The 24030-nt window shown below is 38.0% G+C and overlaps 1 protein-coding gene across 3 annotated transcripts in view; it reads right to left on the bottom strand.

Moving 5' to 3' along the window:
- LOC148868042 (Insulinase (Peptidase family M16) family protein) overlaps nucleotides 1-24030 on the bottom strand; it is a 69727-nt gene that overhangs the window by 11076 nt on the left and 34621 nt on the right. For all 3 annotated transcript variants that reach the window (XR_016108166.1, XM_088973726.1, XM_088973727.1), the window contains 5 exons: nucleotides 19266-19422; nucleotides 10320-10475; nucleotides 2815-3194; nucleotides 1952-2101; nucleotides 659-841 (listed from right to left, as the gene is read on the bottom strand). Coding sequence is in view for 2 of the 3 variants with exons in the window: in XM_088973726.1 (XP_088829852.1) it covers nucleotides 659-841; nucleotides 1952-2101; nucleotides 2815-3194; nucleotides 10320-10475; nucleotides 19266-19422 (1026 nt within the window). In the remaining variant the exon portion in view is untranslated. The remainder of the gene's footprint in view (nucleotides 1-658; nucleotides 842-1951; nucleotides 2102-2814; nucleotides 3195-10319; nucleotides 10476-19265; nucleotides 19423-24030) is intronic.

Raw genomic sequence — 24030 nt, 5'->3', positions numbered from 1 at the left:
AACACCTCATTCCTCTTCAATTTGTTCTTCCAATTCTGCATTTTCCTCAACACTAGTGTCTCATCCAAAAATCTTTTATCCAGGGTTGTCGATTCTCTCAGGAGGTATACCATAGCACTTTCTCTTTGCTGATCTTCAGGTTAACCAGGTTCCTTGATTTCACCTCCACCTGCCCACAAATTCGAACATGCTATCTTCTGTCTCACCCATTGCTTCACAAGGGGAACCTGTATTTAATACTAATTTTCACAAGGATGGTTAGCTGAGGTTGACCATCTATCCGATTTTTTGCACTCTAAGCTATACTGATTGATAAGATGTCCAAAGAGTTGCTGGTTGAAGTTTCATGAAATTTAGTTTCAATATGTTTTGATAATGATATATAATATCAAAGTCATTTTTATTTCACTTTACTAATACACATGAACCAAATTTGGATCCAAATATGGTTAGATTCGGATCCAAATATACATGAAACAAATTTGGATCCACCTTATATCTGATTTGATCCAATCTGTTTGCAGCCCTACCTACCAAGCAATGGAACTTTTGGCCCAAAAGTTGGTCTAAAAGAGCTCCATCATTCATTGACAAGATCAGTTTAGGAGTTGTTAAATAAAGATGTAGTAAAGACTCAATAAGCCATTTATGCATGTACCTGGGAAAGAAGCTCAGGAATGAATGCCTCCAAGTCAGCAAGAGATAAATAAACAAGGCAAGCCAACTTGTCATCTACATCCCAAAAAATTTCACGCAGAACTTGCAATCTGAGATACGATGAATGACTTAAAGGCTTCATATTGGCATTTCTGAAAGCCCTCTCCATATCTTCTTTAATAACCTGTTAGAGTTCCACATTAATTAAACACCTGGTTGCAAATTAAAAACCATCAACATGTATTTTGTTTCAATTCAAAACTCAAATACAAACCCTTATAGTTCAACTATTGAATTGCTCGCGCATGCATACCATCATTTTGAATCTTAACAAACTGAACATATCCATCTCTGGAATCTCTCACCACCATTTTCTATGTCCAGAAATCTTTCTTTAGTGTGTTTCTTTTCGATGTAAATCCATCAAGAGAAATGCAATATGTTCATTAGATTTTTGGTACAACCATTAAATATGTTAATGGATATGTTCCTATTTCCATGTTATGAATAAGATAGATGCATATTGTTTTTTTTTTTTTTTGAGAAAAGTGAAATATGAATTGTATTGAATTTGATGATAAAAAAATCCCTGTAAACAACTTGTGGACGAACGAAATGAGTTACGAACAAGGTTAGTATTCCTTTAAACAACTTGTGGATCAAGCATAATTTTATGTTTTTTAATGAGAATGCCAAGAAAGTACAATATAACGAGCAAGGTTCAAAATATCAATACGTATCTGTAGTGAGAATGGGCCGAATGGGCCTTAGTTTCTATATTTTACTCAAGTCATGTTTTTATTTTGTTTATGTTCTTTGAGTAGTGGGCTTTAGTTATGGGCCTGCTACTTGTTTTTATTGTTTCTTTAGTGCTGGCCACTCCATTGAGGGCACTCATGGAATTGTACTTAGATTAGAATTAAAAGAAATGAAAGCTATCTATGGGGACTAGAGAGAGAGACTGAACTATTCTCTTTTCTCTTCCCTTCTTTTATCTCATCTCCTTCTTCAAACCTCTGCTAAAACTTCTCTTTCTTCTTTTCTTTTCTTCTCTTTTCTATATTTTCTGAATTATTACAGGTGTGTTTCACAACTGTGTCATATCGGTGGCCTCCCGATATGCCCCTACAGTGGGTGTTTCGGGGTCTGACCTGGTTCAGCAGGTAGACATGCCTTAAACCGACCCCTCTGAACCATATTGAAAGAAAAGGTAAAAAACATAAGTGAAGCTCGATATTTTGAACCTTGATAATGAGAATAAAAAATGCATCCATAATGCTCTAAAGGTATATACCTTAAAACGATCAGCAGTCGGGCAAAACATTCTGGCTACAGTCAAAATTTTTGACACCAAAATAGGAAGCTTGTCATTAAAACCATAGACCTTTAGCTCAATCTTATCACTAATGATAGACAAGGAAGTCTCCAACTTAGCTACACCAGCCTGCACATGAGAATGAAAAGTTATACATGTACAAACCTGAATACTATTAATCTAAGAGGTGAAGCAAATGAACCAAAACATTTTGGAAGAATAACAAAAGACATACCAAAATAAAGGAGCAATGAACAATGATAAATGACTTATCAAATCCCATATGTAAATATTCTACTACATAAAAAATGTGTGAAAGATTACACAAGTTGAATACAAAATTCAAAACAAAATGATGAATAAAATAAATAATATATATAATACAAATTTTGGTAAATGAGAAGTTTATTTCAATTCTTTGAGTCATCATAAATAGAGACAAAAATAATGCAGTGTAATGAATATCCTTCACAAAAGAATTGAACTGCACACCTGAACATTTTAAGCCAACAAAAATTTTAATATGTTAGTACCTAATACACTATTGGACAAATATTTAGAAAACATTTATGGGAGGCACAATACACTACTTTAAAATGTTAGTAGGAATAGAAGATAACTTTGAAGGTCAATGCCCAATCTTGAAAGGGATGGACCGAATAAGAACCAAACCATCAAAATAACATTTTAGCAAAAAGTGGTCACTGTCACAGTCGGATCCACATTCTAACCCTAGTCAGCCCAAGATGTTATAACTGCACGTACTGATGAAAAAGATTTTACAGTAATGGGTCCAATTCATAGGAATATAAGCATGTTGGATAATTAATCAAGGAGTTTACCTGATATAAAACATCATTCAAGTCATCCTTCAGAAGATTTACAAACAATTCAGTCAAAACACATCTCTTTACATCGGCATAGCCTCCTTTTACAGTAATGAGAAAGTATGTATTTGCACGAGGAAGTTTGAAAGTCTCATCGAGCTTGTACCAGAACTTGATTAATGGTTGATCTAGTATGCATCTTGGGAAATGTGTATTTGCAAGATTATTGGATGAACCATTGCTGCGGATAGAAAAGTCACATGGAATGAAATCATTCTTCACAGGCATGTGAAGTGCTGGATCAATTTCTGGAGGATCTCTCCACAGTTCCAAGTGCGTTGGCAGAATTTCTTCTTCAGTATATTGTGATCCAAACCATGGTTCGTATTTAAAATCTGAAACATACAGAACAAAAGGGCTAAATACCCTAAACATTGACTTGCAGTCATGACAGACACAACATTTGAATGCTCATTATGTAAAAAATTAGTTTTATGGAATGTAAGTATAAAATACAAGGCAACAGCACAAACAATACAAATTTCATTGTGAAACTTAAGGCTTTTCAAAGGAAGAAAAGCCAACTTTTGAAGTCATTGTACAGTCACATGTGCAATTGAGTGAAATATTCTGTATCAAGAATAACCAAGTTTTCTTCTGCATCAGGGAAAAGAAGAAAAGAAAAGGGCTTAGCAAGTCAAAACCAACTTTTCTTCTGCATCAAGAATAACCATAATTTACCTCCACTTTTGAAGTCATTGTAGAGTCACATGTGCATTTGAGTGAAATATTCTTTCCTGTGGACTGTAATTCCATTTGCAGTCTGTTGGTGCATTTAGAAAGAAAAAATTGGAATATATTTATCAGTTGATAATGAAGAGCACTCAAGAAACAAGGTCCCGGTTGATATATACTCGATTGTTATGGATTGGTCACTTGTCCATTCAGAACTCGGAGACGTCAAGAGAGAAGATACATGACACAATTTACAAAATGTGGGAATATGCTTGATGTGACTAGGTTTGGGTCAGTGAAAGTTCTACACCAGTTTCTATGTATTATATTTTCTTTTAATAATTGAATATAAAAAAATGATAGATTTCCAAAATGATCTCATCATGGAGGATCTGGACTTCAATTACAATTTACAAGCTTTAATTTCATCTTATTTTGAAATTTTGCCCACCTGGTGGCCTTTCCTTTAGAAAAGCGTGTGGATTTCAATTACAATTTACAAGCTTCAATTTCATCTTCTTTAAAAATTTTGCCCACCTATGTGTGTGTGTGTGTGTCTGGTCCTTCTCAATACTGCAAACTCAATAGAAAGCATCATAGAAAAAGATATAAAATAGGTATTAGGATTTAAGATAGAAGAAAAACCTCCTTTTGAAAAGAAAAACTGTTTAGAAAGTTGCAAAATTTCAAAAGAAAGTAGAAGAAATCAGATTTCAAGAGGAGAGAAGAAGAAGGTGGCGGCAACTAGGGTTCAAAGAGAGAGATTTTCGAACATAACCTTCTCTCTAAGACCCTTAATTCCATTTCATTAAGTTAAACTTTAATAATTTACAGAGAGGCCCCTAGTTGGGCAGAAAATTAAGAAACAAAACACAAGAAAGAATAAGGCCCAGATTAAGGCCCATTATGGCAAAGAACATAAAAAATAAAGAAGGATAAGCAGCCTATGGGCCATTTGGCCCATCTTCTCTACACTCCCCCTCAAGCTGAGCACAGATGTCAATCATGCCAAGCTTGCCAGTATCATGCTGAAGTTTAGCCTTGGGAATACCCTTGGTGATGAAAGGTAGACACACTCCTCCAAAAGCCACTCTTTCTCGAATGAAATGTCTGTCAACTTCAATATGCTTAGTTCTGTCATGTTGCATTAGGTTGTGAGCAATGTTGATGGCGGTCTGATTATCACAGTATAACATCATTGGCTTATCATGCTCAATACCCAGTTCCTCCATCAAGGATCTAAGCCATAGTAGCTCAAAAACTCCATGAGCCATGGCTCTGTATTCTACTTCGGCTGAAGATCGAGCAACAACTGATTGTTTCTTGCTTCTCCAAGAGACAATATTACCTGCCACCAAGCTACAGTACCTAGAGGTAGATCTTCTGTCATCAATGTTTTCGGCCCAATCAGCATCTATATAGGCTTCAAGTTTCATATGGCCATGCTTAGCAAATAGAATTCCCTTTCTAGGTGAGCCCTTCAAATAACACAGAATATGCTCTACTGCTGCCATGTGAGTATATCCCTGGGAGCATGCATGAACTAAACGATGCAACTAACAACATGCAATGCCTGCCTGAGTCATGCATAGATAGAGAAGTTTTCCAAGTAGTCTCTGGAAGACTCCCTTATCTTTTAACAATATTTCATCTGAAGCAGAGAGTTTATGGCTCATATCGATAGGAGTAGCAACTGGTCTAGCACCCATCTTCCCTGTTTCAGAGAGCAAATCAAGAACATACTTTCTCTGAGAGATAAGGATCTCATCCTTGGATATAGCAACTTCTATGCCAAGAAAGTATCTCAATTCACCCAGATCTTTGATCTCAAACTCTATATGACGGAAAGATTTATGATCATTAATCCCCGATACATCATTACCAGTCACAACAATATCATCAACATACACAATCAGGTAAACGACCAAGGATCCTCGCCTCTTCACAAAGAGGGTATGATCAGACTGTGTTTGTACATAGCCAAAGCTAACAAGGGCAGCCCTAAACCTTTCAAACCATGCTCTAGGTGACTGTTTAAGTCCATAAAGAGATTTCTTCAACCTGTAGACATTTCCTTTCATATCTGTTTCATACACCCCTGGAGGAAGAGACATATAGACCTCCTCATGTAATTCTCCATTCAGAAATGCATTCTTTACATCCAGCTAATAAAGTGGCCAGTCTGAGTGTGCAGCCAGAGATAGCAGAACTCTCACATAAGTCATCTTGCAATAGGGGCAAAGGTCTCCAAATAATCAATCCCATATGTCTGTGTATTGCCTTTTGAAACCAGCCTAACCTTGTACCTTTCAATGGTGCCATCAGCATGATATTTGATAGTAAAAACCCACTTACAGCCTACTGGATCCTTCCCTCTTGGCAAATCAACCACTTCGCAAGTGTCATTCTTGTGCAAGACATCAATTCCTGTTCTCATAGCATCCCTCCATTCTGGAATAGTAAGAACTTCCGACACAGAACTGGGAATTGGGTTAGAAGCAACAGAAGAAAGGTAGGCAAAATATGGAGGGAGCAAACTATAAGAAAGGTGTTTGGAAAGGCAATGTGCAGTACACTTCTTTTTTCCTTTCCTAATAGCAATGGGGATATCAAGGTCTGGGAAGGATGGCTCCAAAGGGGTTGTAACAGTACATGTTGTCTCTTCTGTAACTGGAAGTACATGAGGCTCATGTGTTATAGGGGAAACAATCTACTCATTTCCGGTTCTCTGCCATTGGTACAACCTGGGATTAAAAAGAGGTCAAGGAGGTAAAGGAGGAGGGATAGGAACACTGGAATAAGAGTGAAATGATTGTTCCTCCCTTGACTCATTTCAAGGAGGAAGAGTCTCAGCAAAAGACTCAATTGGGACAGGAAGGGGAAGAGCAAACAACTGTGACAAATTCTCCCCTTTTGGACAATGCCTTTCCTGAGAAGAACCATAAAAGGAAGAAAGCTCATCAAAAGTGACATCCATTGAGACATACCGAGTGCCAATCTTTGTATCAAAACAACAGTAACCCTTTTGTGTAGGGGAATAACCAAGGAAGATACACTTATGAGCTTTTGGTTCAAATTTATGTCTGAAGACACTTGGGATATGTACATAACAAGTGCAGCCAAAGACACAAAGAGGAATAGGAAAAAGATCATTGTCCGGATGAAGAAGACTGAAGGGAGACTTACACCCCAAAACCCTGGATGGCATACGGTTGATAAGGTAGGTAGCAGTGAAAACAGCATCCCCACAAAATTTTGTAGAGACATGTAAGGCAAATAGAATACTTCTTGCAACTTCAACAATATGTCTATTTTTTCTTTCAGCAACTCCATTCTGTTTTGGGGTCCTAACACAGGAGCTGTGGTGAATAACCCCCAAATCAATGAGATAGAAGGTTAGGTTTTTCTCAATGTATTCTTTTGCATTGTCGAATCTAAAAATTTTAATTCTGGTATCAAATTGGGTTAGGACAAATTCATGGAATTGCCTCACAAGTTTGGGAAATTCATCACGGGACTTCATAAAAAATATCTAATTTAACCGAGAAAAGTCATCAATGAACAAGATAAAATATTTGTAGCCACCCATAGAAGGTAAGTGGTAAAACCCCCACACATCAGAGTGCACGATATGAAAAGGAGAAGATCTTTTATTACTTAGAGGATAACTGTTTCTACAATGTTTTGACAGTTCACACGACTCACAATGAAGACTAGACAAACTAACTCCCTTAAACAGTTCCGGAATAAATGACTTAATGTAGAAAAAGAAAGATGACCCAAACGAAAATGACATAACATGACTCGACTGATGGACTCTGTAGATGTAGACCCAAAAGCAGTTTTTCCAGGTTGTTCATGGTACTGTTCAGGAGTATCCAGCAGATATATTCCATTGGCCTCATGGCCACTCCCAACCACCTTCTGAGACTCCAGATCATGAAAAACACAGTAGGAAGGACTGGGTAACAATTTAATGACTTAGTTAGGCTACTTATAGATAACAAGTTTGTATTTAGCCTGGGTACATGAAGAGCAGAAGGAAGAACCAAGGAATCTGGAGCCTTGACGGTTCCCTTGCCGGAGATAGAGGCAAGAGAGCCATTGGCTAGGGTGATTTTGTCACGTCCAGGAAGTAAATAATCCAAGGGATCCTACGATTAACTGAATCAATAATCCAAGGGATCCTATGATTAACTGAAATGGTTGCATGATTGGCAGTAGCCCGTATACCTAAATGAACAAATGCAGAAGAGGTTGAATTTCCTAGAAGGTTGGAAGAAGAGGTCACACCCTCTAGGTGACTGATCATCCTTCCAAACTTCTCATATTCAGCCTTAATAGATGTTAACTGCTCACTAACTGTCATCTCTTCAGTTTGGTATCTGTCACTATCTGGACCAGCAGCAACATTAGCACTCCCTGCCTTCATATTATCAGACTTACTTTAGAAACTGAAGACAAAGAAGCTCATGATGCAATTTCCAACACTTGTCTTTAGTGTGTTTTGGCTTTTTACAATACTCACAGAAAATCCCGTTCTTCCCTGAGCTACTTGGAGTCCCTGCAGCTCCCTTGAGTTTCACTCCCATATTAGCAAAGTGATCATTTAGACCAGCCCCTTGGACCTGGACAAGTCTTCCGCTTTCTTCACTATGTACCAAGGCATTGGCTTGAGACAGTGAAACACTATCCTTGGATAAAATATTTTGCTTTGTGATGTCATACTCTAGATTCAGCCCTATCAACTAGTTTCCTGTAGGTCTCAGCATCATTAGTGGTTTCCCAAGCTACAGCTTCTATCAAATTTATTTCTTGCCATAAAGACTTAAGTGCTGAGAAGTATGCAGCTAATGGTTTCTCCCCCTGTCTCAAATTCTTCACATCACTTATCAACTTGTAAACCCTGGCCACATTTAATTTCTAGGAATAGGTTTCAGCAATACTATCCCAAATTTCCTTTGCTGAATTCATCCACAAATAGTGCTAACTAATCTGTGGTTGGATTGAGTTCACAGGCCATCCAATAACAGTATAATTTTCTTGCATCCACTTTTCATATGATGGATCATCTTCCGAAGGAGCCTTTCTGCTCCCAGAGATAAAACCCCATTTGCCTCTACTATAGATATGAATTTTTACTGATTGCGACCAAGCCAGATAATTAGTTCCATCCAGCTTGATTGTGGTCACAACCAGTAGAGAGTCTATAGAGGCTCCCGGAACCTGTCCGAATTCAGCAACATGCTTGTTTTCCAATTATGAAGAGTTCATCTTCTTAAATACTTCGAAAATGACTTCTAACAACTTCGAATAACAACAAATGAAGACAGAACAAAAACTGTGTTGTGAGCCAACCTCTATGCATTTGTACCAGCAACCTGCATCACCCCTGGAAGCCAGGAGAAACAGAGAAAACTCATCCACTCCTTGTAGACTTCATAGAACACCAATCCACTTGATTCGATCTTCAAGATGAAGGATGAGAAGGCCTTCAGTCACTGAGCGCCCAGGTCAAACTCCCTATGGGGCCCGCAATCAGATTTCTACAAAAAATTAGGGTTTCGGGCAACACACTTGAATCTGTCAAGAGGACGACAAAACCAGTCCCCTTCTCTCCAGAAACCACTAACAACTGGGCTGAAATAGGTTTCTTTAAATATTCATACGATTCAGTTCTCCATGCACACTGTGTATGGGAAAAAAGAGGTGAAAAGAGGGAAAAACGAGCCTACTTTGATACCAAGAAGAAAAACAGCCTTTTTAAAAGAAATGACTGTTTAGAAAGTTGCAAAAATTCAAAAGAAAGTAGCAGAAATCAGATTTCAAGAGGAGAGAAGAAGAAGAAGAAGAAGGTGGCGCAACTAGGATTCAGAGAGAGAGATTTTCGAACATGCCCTTCTCTCTTACACCCTTAATTCCATTTCATTAAGTTAAACTTTAATAATTTACAGAGAGGCCTCTAGTTGGGCAGAAAATTAAGAAACATAACACAAGAAAGAATAAGGCCCAGATTAAGGCCCATTACAACAACGAACATAAAAAATAAAGAAGGATAAGCAGCCTATGGGCCATTCGGCCCATCTTCTCTACAAAGATTTTTATTAGATGTCTAGTGCTTCTCTTAGACTTAGACAACCCCACATAGTTCGCTTTGAGGCTGAGATGAGTGGTTCTAGTGCTTCCCTTCATAACTCTTGACTAAAATGACATCAATTCCAAATTACTAGAGCATAACACACATGAATGTGACTCACATAGTACATGGACCATATGTTAAAAAATTATTAAATGTAATCTTAACTGTTCATCCAGGAACCTTTTTTTTGGCAATCTAGGAACCTTGTATAACTTCTGAATGATAATAATAACACCTAACTAGAAAGAGATACATCACAAATTCAAGGATTGACACTGCATTATGGAAGCAAGGAAAGAATCCATGGAGAAAGAAATTAGTTTTCTACCCTTCAACCAACTAGAATTTAAACTTTTGGCGAACATCCTTTTGGGCCTTCCTCTTTCCTTTTTTTGTCTGAGTATGATATTTTCTGTAATATCTAATAAGTTAAAATTGATGGATATCCATTTGTAATATGTTTATCAGTCATACTTGATGAAAACACAAACATATAGAACATTGAGTTCTTCTTTGTACAAGGAGTTCACTCATTTTTTAACTTGATTAGTAACATAGAAGCTTAATAAAACACAACCATACAGAAGCTTAATAAAACAACTTAACAACAAGATATAACAATTGACTAAAAAAGCAGAGAAGTTACCCAGTGAATGCTTGTCAAAAGATTTTGATAATGTGTCAACCCTCATATTCTCTGGTGTAAAAAAGCTCAAGATATGCATTATCAGTTTTTCATCCCACAATTCATAAGCAAAGACGCCATAGATTACATGTTTTTCTGGATACACAAGCAAATTCTCTGCAACAAAGAGCCCACAAAGATTATGAATTGCATAATACATAATATTTACAAACTTAATGAATCAACTGTCCTTGCAAGCATGCTTTAAGTCATTCTACAAGAATAATTACTATTAGTGTTCCTTTTAGCTGTGATAATATCATCCTCAAAATGAAAAATGAAAGAGGTTACCCAGGAAATAAACAGGGGAATAAAATGATGGGAGAAACCATACTGATACTGCAATTAAGTTTACTATGGTAATTGGGTTTCTTAAATAAAAAAAGAAAAAGAAAAGACCCAACCAATAACACCAACAATATTCTGAACAATAGAGAGTGGGCACACGAAATACTATTAGAAGCAGTTTATTATGGTAATTGATTTCACAAACCAAGACTTCAGCTTATAGAACATATTTCCTACTCCACAATTTTAATTCCTCCAGGTCTTAATGCATGTTTGATTATAAACATTTTGAATCAGCGGGCACACGAAATACTATTAGAACCAGTTCACCAGAATATGGTTAATAATTAAAATGCATTGCACCACAGTGATAACCAAAACAATAAGATCATGTAAACCCCCTTGCAAGTATTATGATCACATAGAGTTATCATAAATGCTGGTGAGAAAAAACAGGGAATTTTGACAATAACAGACACCTCATTTCACTGTAGGAGTTTCAACTTTCAACTCCCACTAAATAGGGGTGGGCATTGTTTGGTTAAAACCGAAAAACCGAACCGAAATTTTCGGTTTCGGTTTGTTTGGTTCGGTTTTTTTGGTTTTCGGTTAAATAAAAAAACTGAATTAACCAAAATTTATTATATGCATAATATAATATATATTATTAATATGTAAAACATAACATATTATAATATGTATATAATATATATTATATAAAATATTAACATATAAAATACATTAACATATACATATATTATAATATACATAAATATATTAATATAAAATATATAATATGTATTAGTATTGTATAATAATATAGAAATTGGTTTTTGGTTAAAACCGAAGATGGCAGGAGAAGGAAGAACTTTATCTCCAAATTGGTAGTAGATGGAGTTGAGGTAGTACAACAAGAAGAGATTGCCAGGGCCTGTGTGGAGCATTTCAAATCTATTCTAAAAAGGCTTGTGAGTAGAAGGGTGTGGGTAGAAGGTTTGGATTGGCCAGATGTAGGGGTGGAGAACAGGAGAAGGATGGAAAGAAGCTTTAATATAGAAGATATCAAGGAGGCTGTGTTTTCTATGGTAGAACAAAAGCTCCAGGGCCGGATGGGTTTACAATGGCTTTTTATCAGGATTGTTGGGATATTTTGAAAGATGATCTCTTGCGGGTGTTTGAGGAGTTTTTCAGGAGAGGAATTGTCAATCTGGGTGTGAACTCTACAATTATAGCCTTAATTCCCAAAAAGAAAGATGCATCCCACAAGAAGGATTTTAGGCCAATAAGCTTGGTGAATAGCTTGTACAAGATCATTGCAAAAGTGTTGTCTTTGAGGCTGAAGAAGGTAATTCTGGATATCATTGAACACTATCAAGGAGCTTTTGTGAGTGGAAAACAAATTACAGACCAGATTTTAACTGCTAATGAGAGTGTGGAGAACTTTAAGAGGGATAAGAAGATGAGAGTGGTCTGTAAGCTGGACTTGGAAAAGGCTTATGACTTAGTGGACTGGGAGTTCTTGAGGAAAGTTTTAACCAAATTCGGGTTTGGGGCTAGATGGTGTAAGTGGATCATGGGATGTGTCCGGAATTGTCATTATTCAGTGCTAGTGAATGGGACAGTGGTAGATTTCTTTCCAGCTAGTAGGGGTATAAGACCAGGAGACCCCCTTTCTCCTTTCTTGTTCATTTTAATTGCGGAGGTTTTGGGGAAATTGATTCACAGAGTAGATTCTAGGGGGCTCATTAGAGGCTGGAGGGTTGGGAGGATAGAAACCCCCCTCACACATTTACAGTTTGCTGATGACACGATTCTGTTTTGTGAAGGTGGTAATGTGAGGTTTATCAGGAATTTAAAGTCGGTGATACAACTGTTTGAGCAACTGTCCAATTTGAAGGTTAACCTTGGGAAAAGCTGTGTAGTGGGGGTGAATTTGGAGGAGGGAGAGATCAGGGAGAATGCTGAAGTGCTGGGGTGTGAAGTCACGGGGTGGCCTCTGAACTATTTAGGATTACCATTAGGTGATAATCCCAAGAGAGAGAGCTTCTGGAACCCGGTGATGGAAAGGTTTGAAAAAAGATTGGTATCCTGGAAAAAGAATTACCTTTCTCTTGGCGGGAGAATTACATTAATTAAGGCCACGCTTGCTAACTTACCCATCTTCATGTCGGTGTTTAAAATCCCAGTGAAGATTGCTAATAGATTAGAGAAGTTAATGAGAGATTTCCTGTGGGAGCCGGGAGAAGAGAAGAAGGATCATAGAGTTAGCTGGGAAATAGCGTGCAGGAGTAAGTTGTGTGGTGGTTTGGGGCTTGGGAGTATTAGGAGAAGGAATATGACTCTGCTGGGGAAGTGGTTGTGGAGGTTTCCTATGGAGAAGGAGAAGCTATGGGCTAGAATAGTGGCAAGTATTCATGGGTTGGAGCACAATGGATGGGACGCTGGAATCAGAGCTAGGATCACAAGCAATTCTCCTTAGAAAGCCATTCATGACCTGCTACCAGTTTTCATTCCTAATATCAGGTATGACTTGAATTCCGGTAACTCCATAAAATTTTGGGAACAAACCTAGGTGGGGAGCGCCCCTCTAAAGGATCAGTTTCCGTCTTTGTACGCTCTTTCTGATTTGAAAAATGAGCCGATCTCGTCTTTCACCACCCCGTCCTCTTCCACTTCTGGGATTGGGTGGAACTTGGGTCTAAGAAGGGATTTGAGGAATTCAGACTTCGACTGTATTTCGAGCCTTCTTGCACTTCTTGATAACGTTGTCTTAGACCCCACTAGGGCGGATTCTAGAATTTGGACACCTAACCCCAATGGCATGTTCTCTTGTGCTTCGTTCTTCAAAGTCTTAAGTCAGTCCACCAGTCCCCTACCCTGTCTCCTTTTCCTATTGGTGATGTTTGGTGCAGAGCTATACCTCCTAGGGTTGGTAGTTTTTGTTGGAAAGCCTATGTGGAAAGAATCAACACTGGTGATCTACTCCAAAAGAAGAGACCCAATACTTGCTTGTCACCTCAGTGGTGTGTTCTGTGTAAAGCAGATGGGGAGACTGGTTTTCACCTAATGGTGTCGTGCCACTTCGCAAGGTCATTGTGGGATTGGGCTTTCTCCTTATTTGGGTGCAGTTGGAATCCCCCATCAGACATGCAGGGCCTTTTTGCTCCCTCCTTCAGGTGGTGGTTAAAAAGGGGAAGGACAATGTGGAGAGGACTAAGGGCTGCAGTTTGTTGGACACTGTGGAAAGAAAGGAACTCCAGGATATTCCTAGAAACTCATAGAGGGATAGCAGATTTGAGGGCTATCATACAGTTTAGGGTAGTACAGTGGCTGAAATCTCTGGAAATATTCACATATTACACTGTGGATGATATGTTGAGGAAGTGGGGTGAAATTGCAAGTTGCACGCAGACCAAGTCAGTAATGAGTGTGGCATGGACCCCCCCACCTAGTGGATTCTTGAAATTAAACTTTGATGGATGCAGTAGGGGAAACCCGGGACAATTAGGGATCGGGGGTGTTTTTAGAGATGAAAATGGGGTCATCTCTGCTATGTTCTCAGGCCCAATTGGAGTGGGTGACTCCCTTAGAGCTGAGATATGTGCAGTTATGGAAGGAGCCCGAAAAGCTAAGGAATTGAACATCAAGAAACTTATAATTGAAGGGGATTCAGAGGTGATGATAGGGTGGCTGACCAAAGAACAAAATGATCTTTGGAAGTATAACAATGAGAAGAGGAAATTCAAATGGTTGGTGCTGGAGATGGAAGTTAAGACATGTTGGATTAAGAGATCAGCTAATTCCCTAGCTGACGGTTTAGCAAAACAAAGGGCAGAAAGGGATTCCTTGTTTTGGGCTAAGTTGTAATGTTAGTGTCCTTATATCTTTGTATTTTCTTCTTTCCTTTCTTGAAGTTCTTTGTGACTCTTGGAAGATAAGTGTGTTTGTCTTCCACTTGTAAATTTTCTACTGATGAATTAATGAAAGTGTTATTGATCAAAAAAAAAAAAAAAAAACCAAACCAAAAAATCTGATTTCGATTTTTTAATAATTCGGTTTCGGCACGGTTTTATATTTTAAAAATTCGGTTTATTAGACCCTTAAATCATATTTAACACATACAATTTGATATCCAATACCAAATATATAAATTAGACCCTTAATTCAGTTTTTAACCGAATAAACCAAATGCTCACCCCTACCACTAAATATTAACAACAAAGAGAATAGGATAGACCCTTAAATCACATTCAACCCATACAATTTGATATCCAATACCAAATATGTAAATTAGGGTGGCACTCTATTAGCTCAAGTAGGTTGAGCCTCTAGTTTGATCTGATAAGATGAAAGAAGTGTACAGCTGGTTCAGTTTACAATGATGAATCATCATATAAGACAGAATGTAAACCAATAGATGGACATATGCGGGTAAAAATGTTTGTTTTCATTGTCACACACATGAAATCTTAAGCATGATGTTTCAGCTTCAAGAATCAAGATTCCTGAGATCTTATTAAGTAATATAGTTAGAAGATGAAAGAAGGTTGAGCCTCTAGTTTGATCTGTAAAGATGAAAGAAGTGTACAGCTGGTTCAGTTTACAATGATGAATCATCATATAAGACAGAATGTAAACCAATAGATGGACATATGGAGGTAAAAATGTTTGATTTCATCGTCACACACATGAAATCTTAAGCATGATATTTCAGCTTCATGAATCAAGATTCCTGAGATCTTATTAAGTAATATAGTTAGAAGATTTTCTGATATTCTCAACACCTTTGCAACGCAAAGACCTCATATGCTTCCTGTAGAATACCGACCATGAATAAGTTGCACTACAAGGTTCTTAATGGTACCGTGTGCAAACTGAACTACAGAAAAGAGGATCTGGCACAGATTTACAGATTTACAGATTTACAGAAAAGATAAGGGGAAATAAAGAAAAAATGAGATCCCCCCTTCCTCTTCCTCTTCATCCTCCTCCCCTTCCTCCTCCTAACCCCCCTCCTCTTAAGGAGGCTTACACCTCCTTGTGATCGGGAGGCTTACGCATCTTGCATTCTGAACTACGTCTCACGCCTCTAGGTAGTGGAACGCCTCGCGTCATGCCTCCGCGTTTTAAAACATTGATAAGGATATATATGAAGTCCAATACATAGACACAACATAGTGAAATTTCATAAAATGGAACAACCATATCAGATTACTCCTTGCTGCAACAAGAGACTAAAGTTGAAGCATGGATCAATTAAACTCTCACCACAGAAATTCCTAGATGAAAAATCATAGCATAGGATAGTGTTATCTTAATAGATTGGAGAAGCCATATCTGACAAATGATTAGAAACCTCAGAACATGTGAAAAGCATACTAGCAAGCTAACTTTGTCAACGTTTCCACCTTTATCGGTATAACTATAGGTATTTGATGTAAGTGTGCATTTCCAGTTATTTTGTCATGATTAGGATTTTTAAACATAAAAATGCTAAAGTCAAAGTACTAATGCCAAAACCTTAATCTCCTAGATTTTTTTATCAATAACAGAAAGTTTTGTTACTAATTAAATCAGATCAAAGTACAATGAATACATAAAAGAGGAGAGATAAACCTTCTTAAATCTCCTCAAAGACATAATAGGTTACAATTGAGCCCAAAACAGTTGACTTCTTCCTACCCCTTGTTTTGCTAGAACATCAGCAAAGGCATTAGCAATTCTTTTAACCCAACTAAGTCACACATCCATATCTTGTGTCAGCCACTTAAATTTCTTTCTTTCATTATTGTAAATCCAGAGTCCAGTCTTTTCCTTTTGCAGCTATTCCACTAACAGTTTTGAATCACCTTCTATAATCAGCTTACTTAAGTTCATATCCTTTGCCTTTTGTACTCCCTCCATAACAAACACAATCTCAGCCCTTAAAGAGTCCCCTATACCAATTGGACCTGAGAATAAACCATTAATTCTGCCTTCACCATTTCTATAAACACCTCCAATGCTGGAAGGGCCCAGGTTACCTGCACCACCCCCATAAAAATTAAGCTTAATGTAGTCATTAACTGGTGGAGACCATAAGGGGCTTGTAGTAGACTTATGACAGTCTGAACAAGCCACTTCCTTCCAGTTTTTCATAAAGTCACCTGTTGAGAAATCAGCACAGAGCTCCAAAGATTCCGCCCATTGGACCACTCTAATTAAGATGGTTTCTATGATTGCCTCTCTACTTCTTTCCTAACTGAAAAAAATTCTTGAATTCCTTTCTTCCCATATGGTCCAGCTCAAAGAAGCCCTTAAGCATTTCCACAAACTCCTCCCCTTTTCTTTGGCCAACTAAAGAAACTAAAGGCAAATAAGCTTTGAAATTAGGCAGGGAAGTCCACCTACACCCAAACAGTAAGAAAAACCAATCCTAAATATAGGTTACAAAAGGGCAGGAGATAAATAAGTGGAAGCAAGTTTCTCCATACAGGAAGATTGTAACCTCCTGTATTCTTATTTTCCCCCGATATATAAACAATATATAGGAGGGTAACCTATTTCATTTAAATGGTTCTTGGCTGTTTAGAAATTCCCATATCTTAAGGGCTAAGCTAATCTCCGAAGTTTCATAAAAGGCCTCTGAGACCAATTCCCACATACAGGGAAATATGTATGGAATCAAATGCAACATCCCCATCAAAAAAACCACCCCCATCAAGGTCTAAGGCTATCCAAATATAAAACTGGCTTTCTGCCACTGCCTCAGGGAAAAAATAAATTAGGCCACCTCAGCAGATTATATGTCAGAGACGGTTGCAACATCACATGATTGTAAATTCGAGACCTCTCCCTAGCCTCTCTTGTTCATTTTCCTTCATTCCTCTTCCCCTCTTCCAACTTCTCTGTTTCAACTTTCAAGACAGTAAGTCTCCCTCAAAGGGACTTCCAATGGTGGGTAGTTCTCACCACGCCCTTAGAAAGAAACAGCATAACCTTTGTAGGAACACAAACTAGTCTTCCAAGGCAACTTGAAAACTCCAAGTACAGTGGTACACGGAGCTCCCATCCATGGCAAGACAAGTTTTCAATTGATCATATGGTACCCATGATGGTTCACAGCTCTTACACCAAGATCAACATGATACTCGTGGTGGTCAACAGCTCTTACCCAAGACACAACCAACCATCAAATTCACATGTCAGCAAACTTCCCAGAAACAACAAAACACTACCAACATCACATAGTCCAAACCACAATCATTACTATTTAAGGAAGAGGATACCACATGATCAGAGACCATAACATTCCAAATACCCTAAATAACACATAAACAACTTGAAAACAATTTATCCTTAGACAAAGATTAAGAAATCCCCTTAACAAAAAATCTGCAGTTCCTTTAAGCATTTCATCAAACACACATGGTGAAAGGGACTTTACTATTGAAGAAACTTGAGCATTTCAGGAAACACCTTCACTGCAACAAATGTTACTAATGATCCAGTGACAAAGAAGTGCTGCAGGAGCTTAAAGGTCATAATATCCCATAAATGTTTCTTCAAAGAGCTGCTGTGCACCTAACATATACATGCTAAGTAAATATTTCATGGACAAACAAACATTTTTCAAGCAAAGAATTACTCCCCCTGTCCAGTAACCTTCAAATCAAGTCTCATCCTCTTGGTCTAATTAAAATCCTCCAAAAAATGGTGCATTTTGTCAAGTTCAATTTTGATGGATGCGCAGCCAAAGGCAATCCAGGGAGATCAGGAATTGGAGGTGTGATCCAAAACAATGTAGGCAATATAATTGCAGTCTTCACAGGCCTAATTGGAGCGGGCAACTAAACAAGAACAGAACTTGTGGCTGCTTTGGGGGCCTTAGAAGAGTAAAGTCGTTGAATTAAAGCATTATCATTGAAAGGACTCAAAGGAATAACAAGGTGGTTAAGGAGTAATCAGGAGAGAACATGACAATACAGAAATATGATTACGGAAGTCAGAAACCTAATGGAGTGAATGAGGACAAGAGTGGAGTGGGTCCCTCTGGCTGGCAGCTGCCAATAGTCTGGCAGATAAGTTGGCAAAACAGAATGCCACAAGGAATCATTTGTTTTCAGGGGAGTTGTAAATCTAACAGTAGGGGTGGGCCGGGCGGCTAGCTGAGGCTATCTACCTTAATGAGCATATTATGTACTCTTTTCTTTTTGATCATTAATAAAGTTTCTTAGTCGTTAATGATAAAAAAATCCTCCAAAACCCAAACAAGCATCCAAAAGGGGAAAAAAGTTCTTCAAATAACCAGAAAGACAACAACCCACTCTCTCTCCACTTGGAGGCAATAGAATCAGCTGCCATCTCATGTCTCAACTGCAAGACAAGCTGGTTATGAAAAAAAGGGAAGAAGAATACAGCCAATAGAGTATTAAATGAGATTTGGAAATAGATAAAAAAATAAGGGAGTAGCATGAACAGTTCAAACAGTTCAACCGTCTAGGTCAATGGCGGGTTGAAAACACTGGTCCAATCTATAGACAACAACCAAGCTCCTTACAAAACCAAAATACATATCTCAACATAACAGATATAAGAAGAAACAAAAACAAGTCAAGGGAAAAAGAAGAAAAACAAGACCTGCAAGTTCTGCAGCATAATCATCCTGTGGCTGCTCCTCTGCAAACCTAAATTCCATATTTCCTATATCTTGAAGTTCTTTAAAAATCCATTCCTGAGGAGCTGCTTCACGCAGAAGCTTAAGGTACTGATAAACAACTCCAATCACCTCATAAACCTGCCAAACCACTAAGAAATATTAAACAGAAACAAGAAAGTTAACTTGCACATTGTCTATATAATAGAAGCCAAAAAGATATATGGAATGGTGAATGCAACAGCTGTAGAGAGGTTTGTGCTATTCCTAACTCAGATAAGGGTTAAAATCCTTAATCTGAAGACAATTCTCATAGATAATCAAGACGATACTCTTCATTTTCAAAATTTTTGAAGAAGAAATCTTAAGAAAGAAGCAGCCTAACAGCATACACAAACTACAATTTGTTCTTCATACCATAGTCTTTCAAAATAGTGTCCTACAATTTCTTTTTAGGAAGGATTCTCAACCAGTCGATTGCACTTAATTGTGAGGAAAGAACTGAATAATGGAACAAGTCTGTCAGATTTATTGGACATTGGACAATTATGAAAGGATTTAAAACTTAAAAGCAACAATAAGATGAAAATAAAAACAGAGAAAAAAATTACTATCTGTAAAAACTATTCCCACTTTTCTTCAGAAAGCTTTTGATTTTTTTCCACTTTCAAAATTCTCATTTTTTATCAGTAACACATCAGGAAATTGTAACTCCACTAGTGTGAGCTGTCAACACTCTTGTGTGAATAGAGAGAAGAACAAGAATAATCTTAGAGGTGTCAAGAATCAATGACCCCAACCTCAAAGAGTCACTTATATATTAAAAGATATGTACAATTACAAGAATGCCCATATAGGGCTGAAAGAGAAAAGAAGAATAAGAAGTATAAGTAATGTACAACAAGGACTATACTAATAAGATACATCGAGTTATAGAGTCTCCACACCCCCCACTGATGCCTAGACATAAGCATCAGTTTTTCTATAAGAAAGAGATGTCGAACTCTGGTCATAGCTTTGGTGAACATATCAGCAATCTGCATGTCCGAGGCTACATGAGGAAGCGATATATACCCAGTAGTAAAGAGAACTCGAACAAAGTGGCAATTCACCTCGATGTGCTTGGTCCTCTTATGGAAAACAGGTTTAGATGCAATCTTGATAGCACTCATATTGTCTGCATAAAAAGGAATAGGAGTAGGAAGATGAATGCCAAGATCCATAAAGAGAGACTGTAACCAAACATCTCACTGCAAACCGAAGACATGGCCCTATACTCTGCTTCAGTGGAAGACTTGGAGACTATTTGTTGTTTCTTACACTTCCAAGAGATGAGTAAATCACCCATAAAAACACACCACCTAGAAGTGGACCTATGAGTGTCTGGACACCCAGCCCAATCCGCATCAGCATATGCTCTCAACTAAATAGAAGAGGAGGAGAAGAACAGTCTCTGGGAAGTTGTGCTTCTAACATATCGAATGATGTGATGAACAACAGTCATATGAGGCTGACAAGGAGAAGAAACAAATTGACTAACTTGAACAACATGAGAAATATCAGGCCAAATCATGGTGAGATAAATGAGGGACCCCACAAGCTGGCGATATAAGGCAGCAGCAAGAAGTAATGGACCTTCAGATTTAGATAGCTTAAGATTTAGCTCCATAGGTGTATCAACATGCTTTTCATCATTAAGACCAGCAAGTTTAACAAGGTCAAAGGCATACTTCTGTTGACAAACAAAATACCCTCGATCACTACGATGTACTTCCCAGTCCCAAGAAATATGTAAGAGGACCCAAGTCCTTCATGTGAAAGGAATTATGAAGTGATAGTTTCAATTCACGAATGCCTTCAGCATCATTCCCAGTCAACAACATGTCATCAACATATAGTAGGAGAATGGCAATACCCTGAAGCCATCGCCTAACAAATAAAGAGTGATCAAAAGAACTCTGGCCATATCCAGTAGCAACTACAACATTGCAAAAGCATTCAATCCATGTCTGGGGCGATTGTTTTGGGCCATATAGAGATTTTTTTAGGCAACATACTAAAGAAGGATCATTGCAGTATCCAGGAAGAGGTTTCATGTAGACCGTCTCCTTCAACTAACCATGAATAAAGGCATTCTTCACATCAAGCTGACATATGGTCCAAGTCTAAGCAGCAGACACTGTTAAAAGAACACGGACTGTGGTGATCTTTGCAATAGGAGCAAAGGTTTCTTCATAGTCAATACCATACTCCTGACTATATCCCTAGGCAACTAAATGTGCCTTGTATCGATCAAGAAATCCATCAGACTTCAGCTTAATGTTGTAAGCCCAACGTCTCCCAACAACAGATGCATCTGGAGGAGTAGGCACAAGATCCCAAGTGTCATTCTCATGTAAAGCATGAATCTTTGCATCTACGACTTCCTTCCAATGAGGGATACTATTAGTTTCCTAGTAGGAGCGAGGAACACCTATGGAGGATAGGACAGCAAACAAAGAGCTATGGTTTAAAGGAAAAACATAGCGGTCAAGAGGTCAAGATATACGAGTAGAACAGCAAAGAGGAACAGAAGTATGAAGAGTGTCTGAAGTAGAGGTATCACTTACAGGAGCAGTGGTAGGATGATGATCTGAATTGGAAGGAAGGAGAGTCACAGGCACAGGGGGCTAGAGCATGTAACCGCTTGCAAGAGAAGACAAGAAAGTCCTCAGCAAAAGGAGGTGGAGCATCCTATGAATCAAAGTTTGCCAAAATAGAAACAGACGGTGCAGACAGTCTAGCAATTCCAGCAAAAAATGAAATGTGCTCAACGAAAACAACATTACGTGATACGAATGCGACGAATAGAGTGATCATAAAAAAGAAATCCTTTGTGGTCAGTACTGTAACCCACAAAGGCACACATGACAGACTGTGTAGACAATTTAGAACGTTCACGAGAGAGAAGATGAACAAAGCACACACATCCAAAAATATGAAGCATATAGATAAATCCAGAGAACGACCAAATAACTTCTGAAAGGGGAGACATATTACCAAGAACTGAGAAAGGAATATAGTTGATCAAGAACACAGTTGTGCTGGTTGCCTCTCCCCAAAAGGAAGGTGGAGTATGGGACTCCTACAATAATGTCCTCACAACACTAAGGATATGTCCATTCTTGCACTCAGCCACACCATTCTATTGAGTATCTGGACAACTTCGTTGCACTTGTATTCCATGATCCTTCAAATAGGATAAAAAATCTCCATCAATGTATTCTCCCCCTGAATCCGAACAGAAAATACACACTTGTGATTGAAACTGAAACCGCACCATAGCATGAAACAACTTAAATATTGGGAACACCTCAGACTTGTGGCGAAGAAAGTATATCCATGTGTACCTAGTACAATCATCAATGAACGACACAAAATATTTGTATCCAAGCCGAGAAGAGACAGAAGTAGTCCAGACATCACTATGTATAAGCTCGAAGGGAGAGGTAGCATTCTCAGATATGTGAATAAATGGTGAGGTATGACTCTTACTTAAGCAACAAGATTTACAAGATGTATCAAAGGTGTGCAAGGAAGGAACCTTATTCTTAATAACGCCTGAATCAAACAAAAATTTTAATTTTTCAAAATGTAAATGACCCAAACGTTTATGCCATAATTCCCAAACATTATTTCTATGACTCAGAAAGGAACTAGAAGTGGAGGAACTGAAGTAAACTGATGATGTTGTTGTTTGAGGCTTCTCGAAGTCCAATGCAAACAGACGGCCCAACCTGCACCCCTTCCCTTTCACCTTCCTAGTGTTCCAATCCTAAATCAAACATTCATCCTGAGAGAAGATGAAATTGTTACCTTCATCAATTAATTGACCAACAGAAATCAAATTTGTAGTGAGATTAGGAACAAGAAGGGTCTTGCTTAAAAGGAAGGATGCAGTGGGTGAAAGCTTAAGAGACATATCACTACTACCAATGATGTTTAACTTTTCACCATTGGCAGTAACAATATGCTTGTGATGGGTTTTAGTAAGGTTACTTGGTTGGTTAAGATAGGCTCCTATCGTGTGGTTGGTAGCTACAGAGTCAATGATCCAAGTATGAGAAGAAGAAGCACAATAACTGGAAAACTCACCATGTAAGCCAATAGCAAAAAGAGCAGAAATTACCAGTTGTCGAATGTTTTCCTCAACTATAGATGCCAGAGAATCACCTTTAACAAAAGAATCACCACTAATAGTAGATTTCTTACTCCCATGTGCTACAACAACAGTGTCAATTCCATAGGTTAATCGTTACAGCTTTATAGGAATAATATCTTCTCTATTGGAGGCCATTTCAGCAAGAAAACAGTAGTCCATGCACAAGGATATCAAAGACAACCAAATTCAGCAATCAAAAACTCAGGACAACATTCCAAAAAAGGCAAGTTTTAAGACTGTCAAGTCTAAAACCCTTCAAATATGAATCTGAAGTCTAAATCAAATAAATGGGAAGCAAGAAAACCCTAGGATGACACCAGATCTAGGGTTATAGGTTGATCGAGTCAGTCGATTTAGAGAAATTTGTGATTTACCAACACATCAAGCATCTTTTTCAAGAATAAGGAGATATCTTGTGTTGATCGAAACAGTCCCTAGAAATCTCCAAACCAGAAACTGAGTGTAGGATTAAGAAGAGCTTATGAGGACCCTTCAATCTAGAGAGAAAAACTCAAATCACAGGCTGATGTAGAAGGCTAGAAGTCCAA

The sequence above is a fragment of the Nelumbo lutea genome, chromosome 2 (assembly GCF_056320005.1).
Source record: "Nelumbo lutea isolate HS-2025 chromosome 2, American lotus-T2T, whole genome shotgun sequence".
NCBI classification, from domain to species: domain Eukaryota; kingdom Viridiplantae; phylum Streptophyta; class Magnoliopsida; order Proteales; family Nelumbonaceae; genus Nelumbo; species Nelumbo lutea.
Note: the sequence above shows the minus strand (reverse complement) of the source record. Positions and strands in the feature narration are given on the sequence as shown.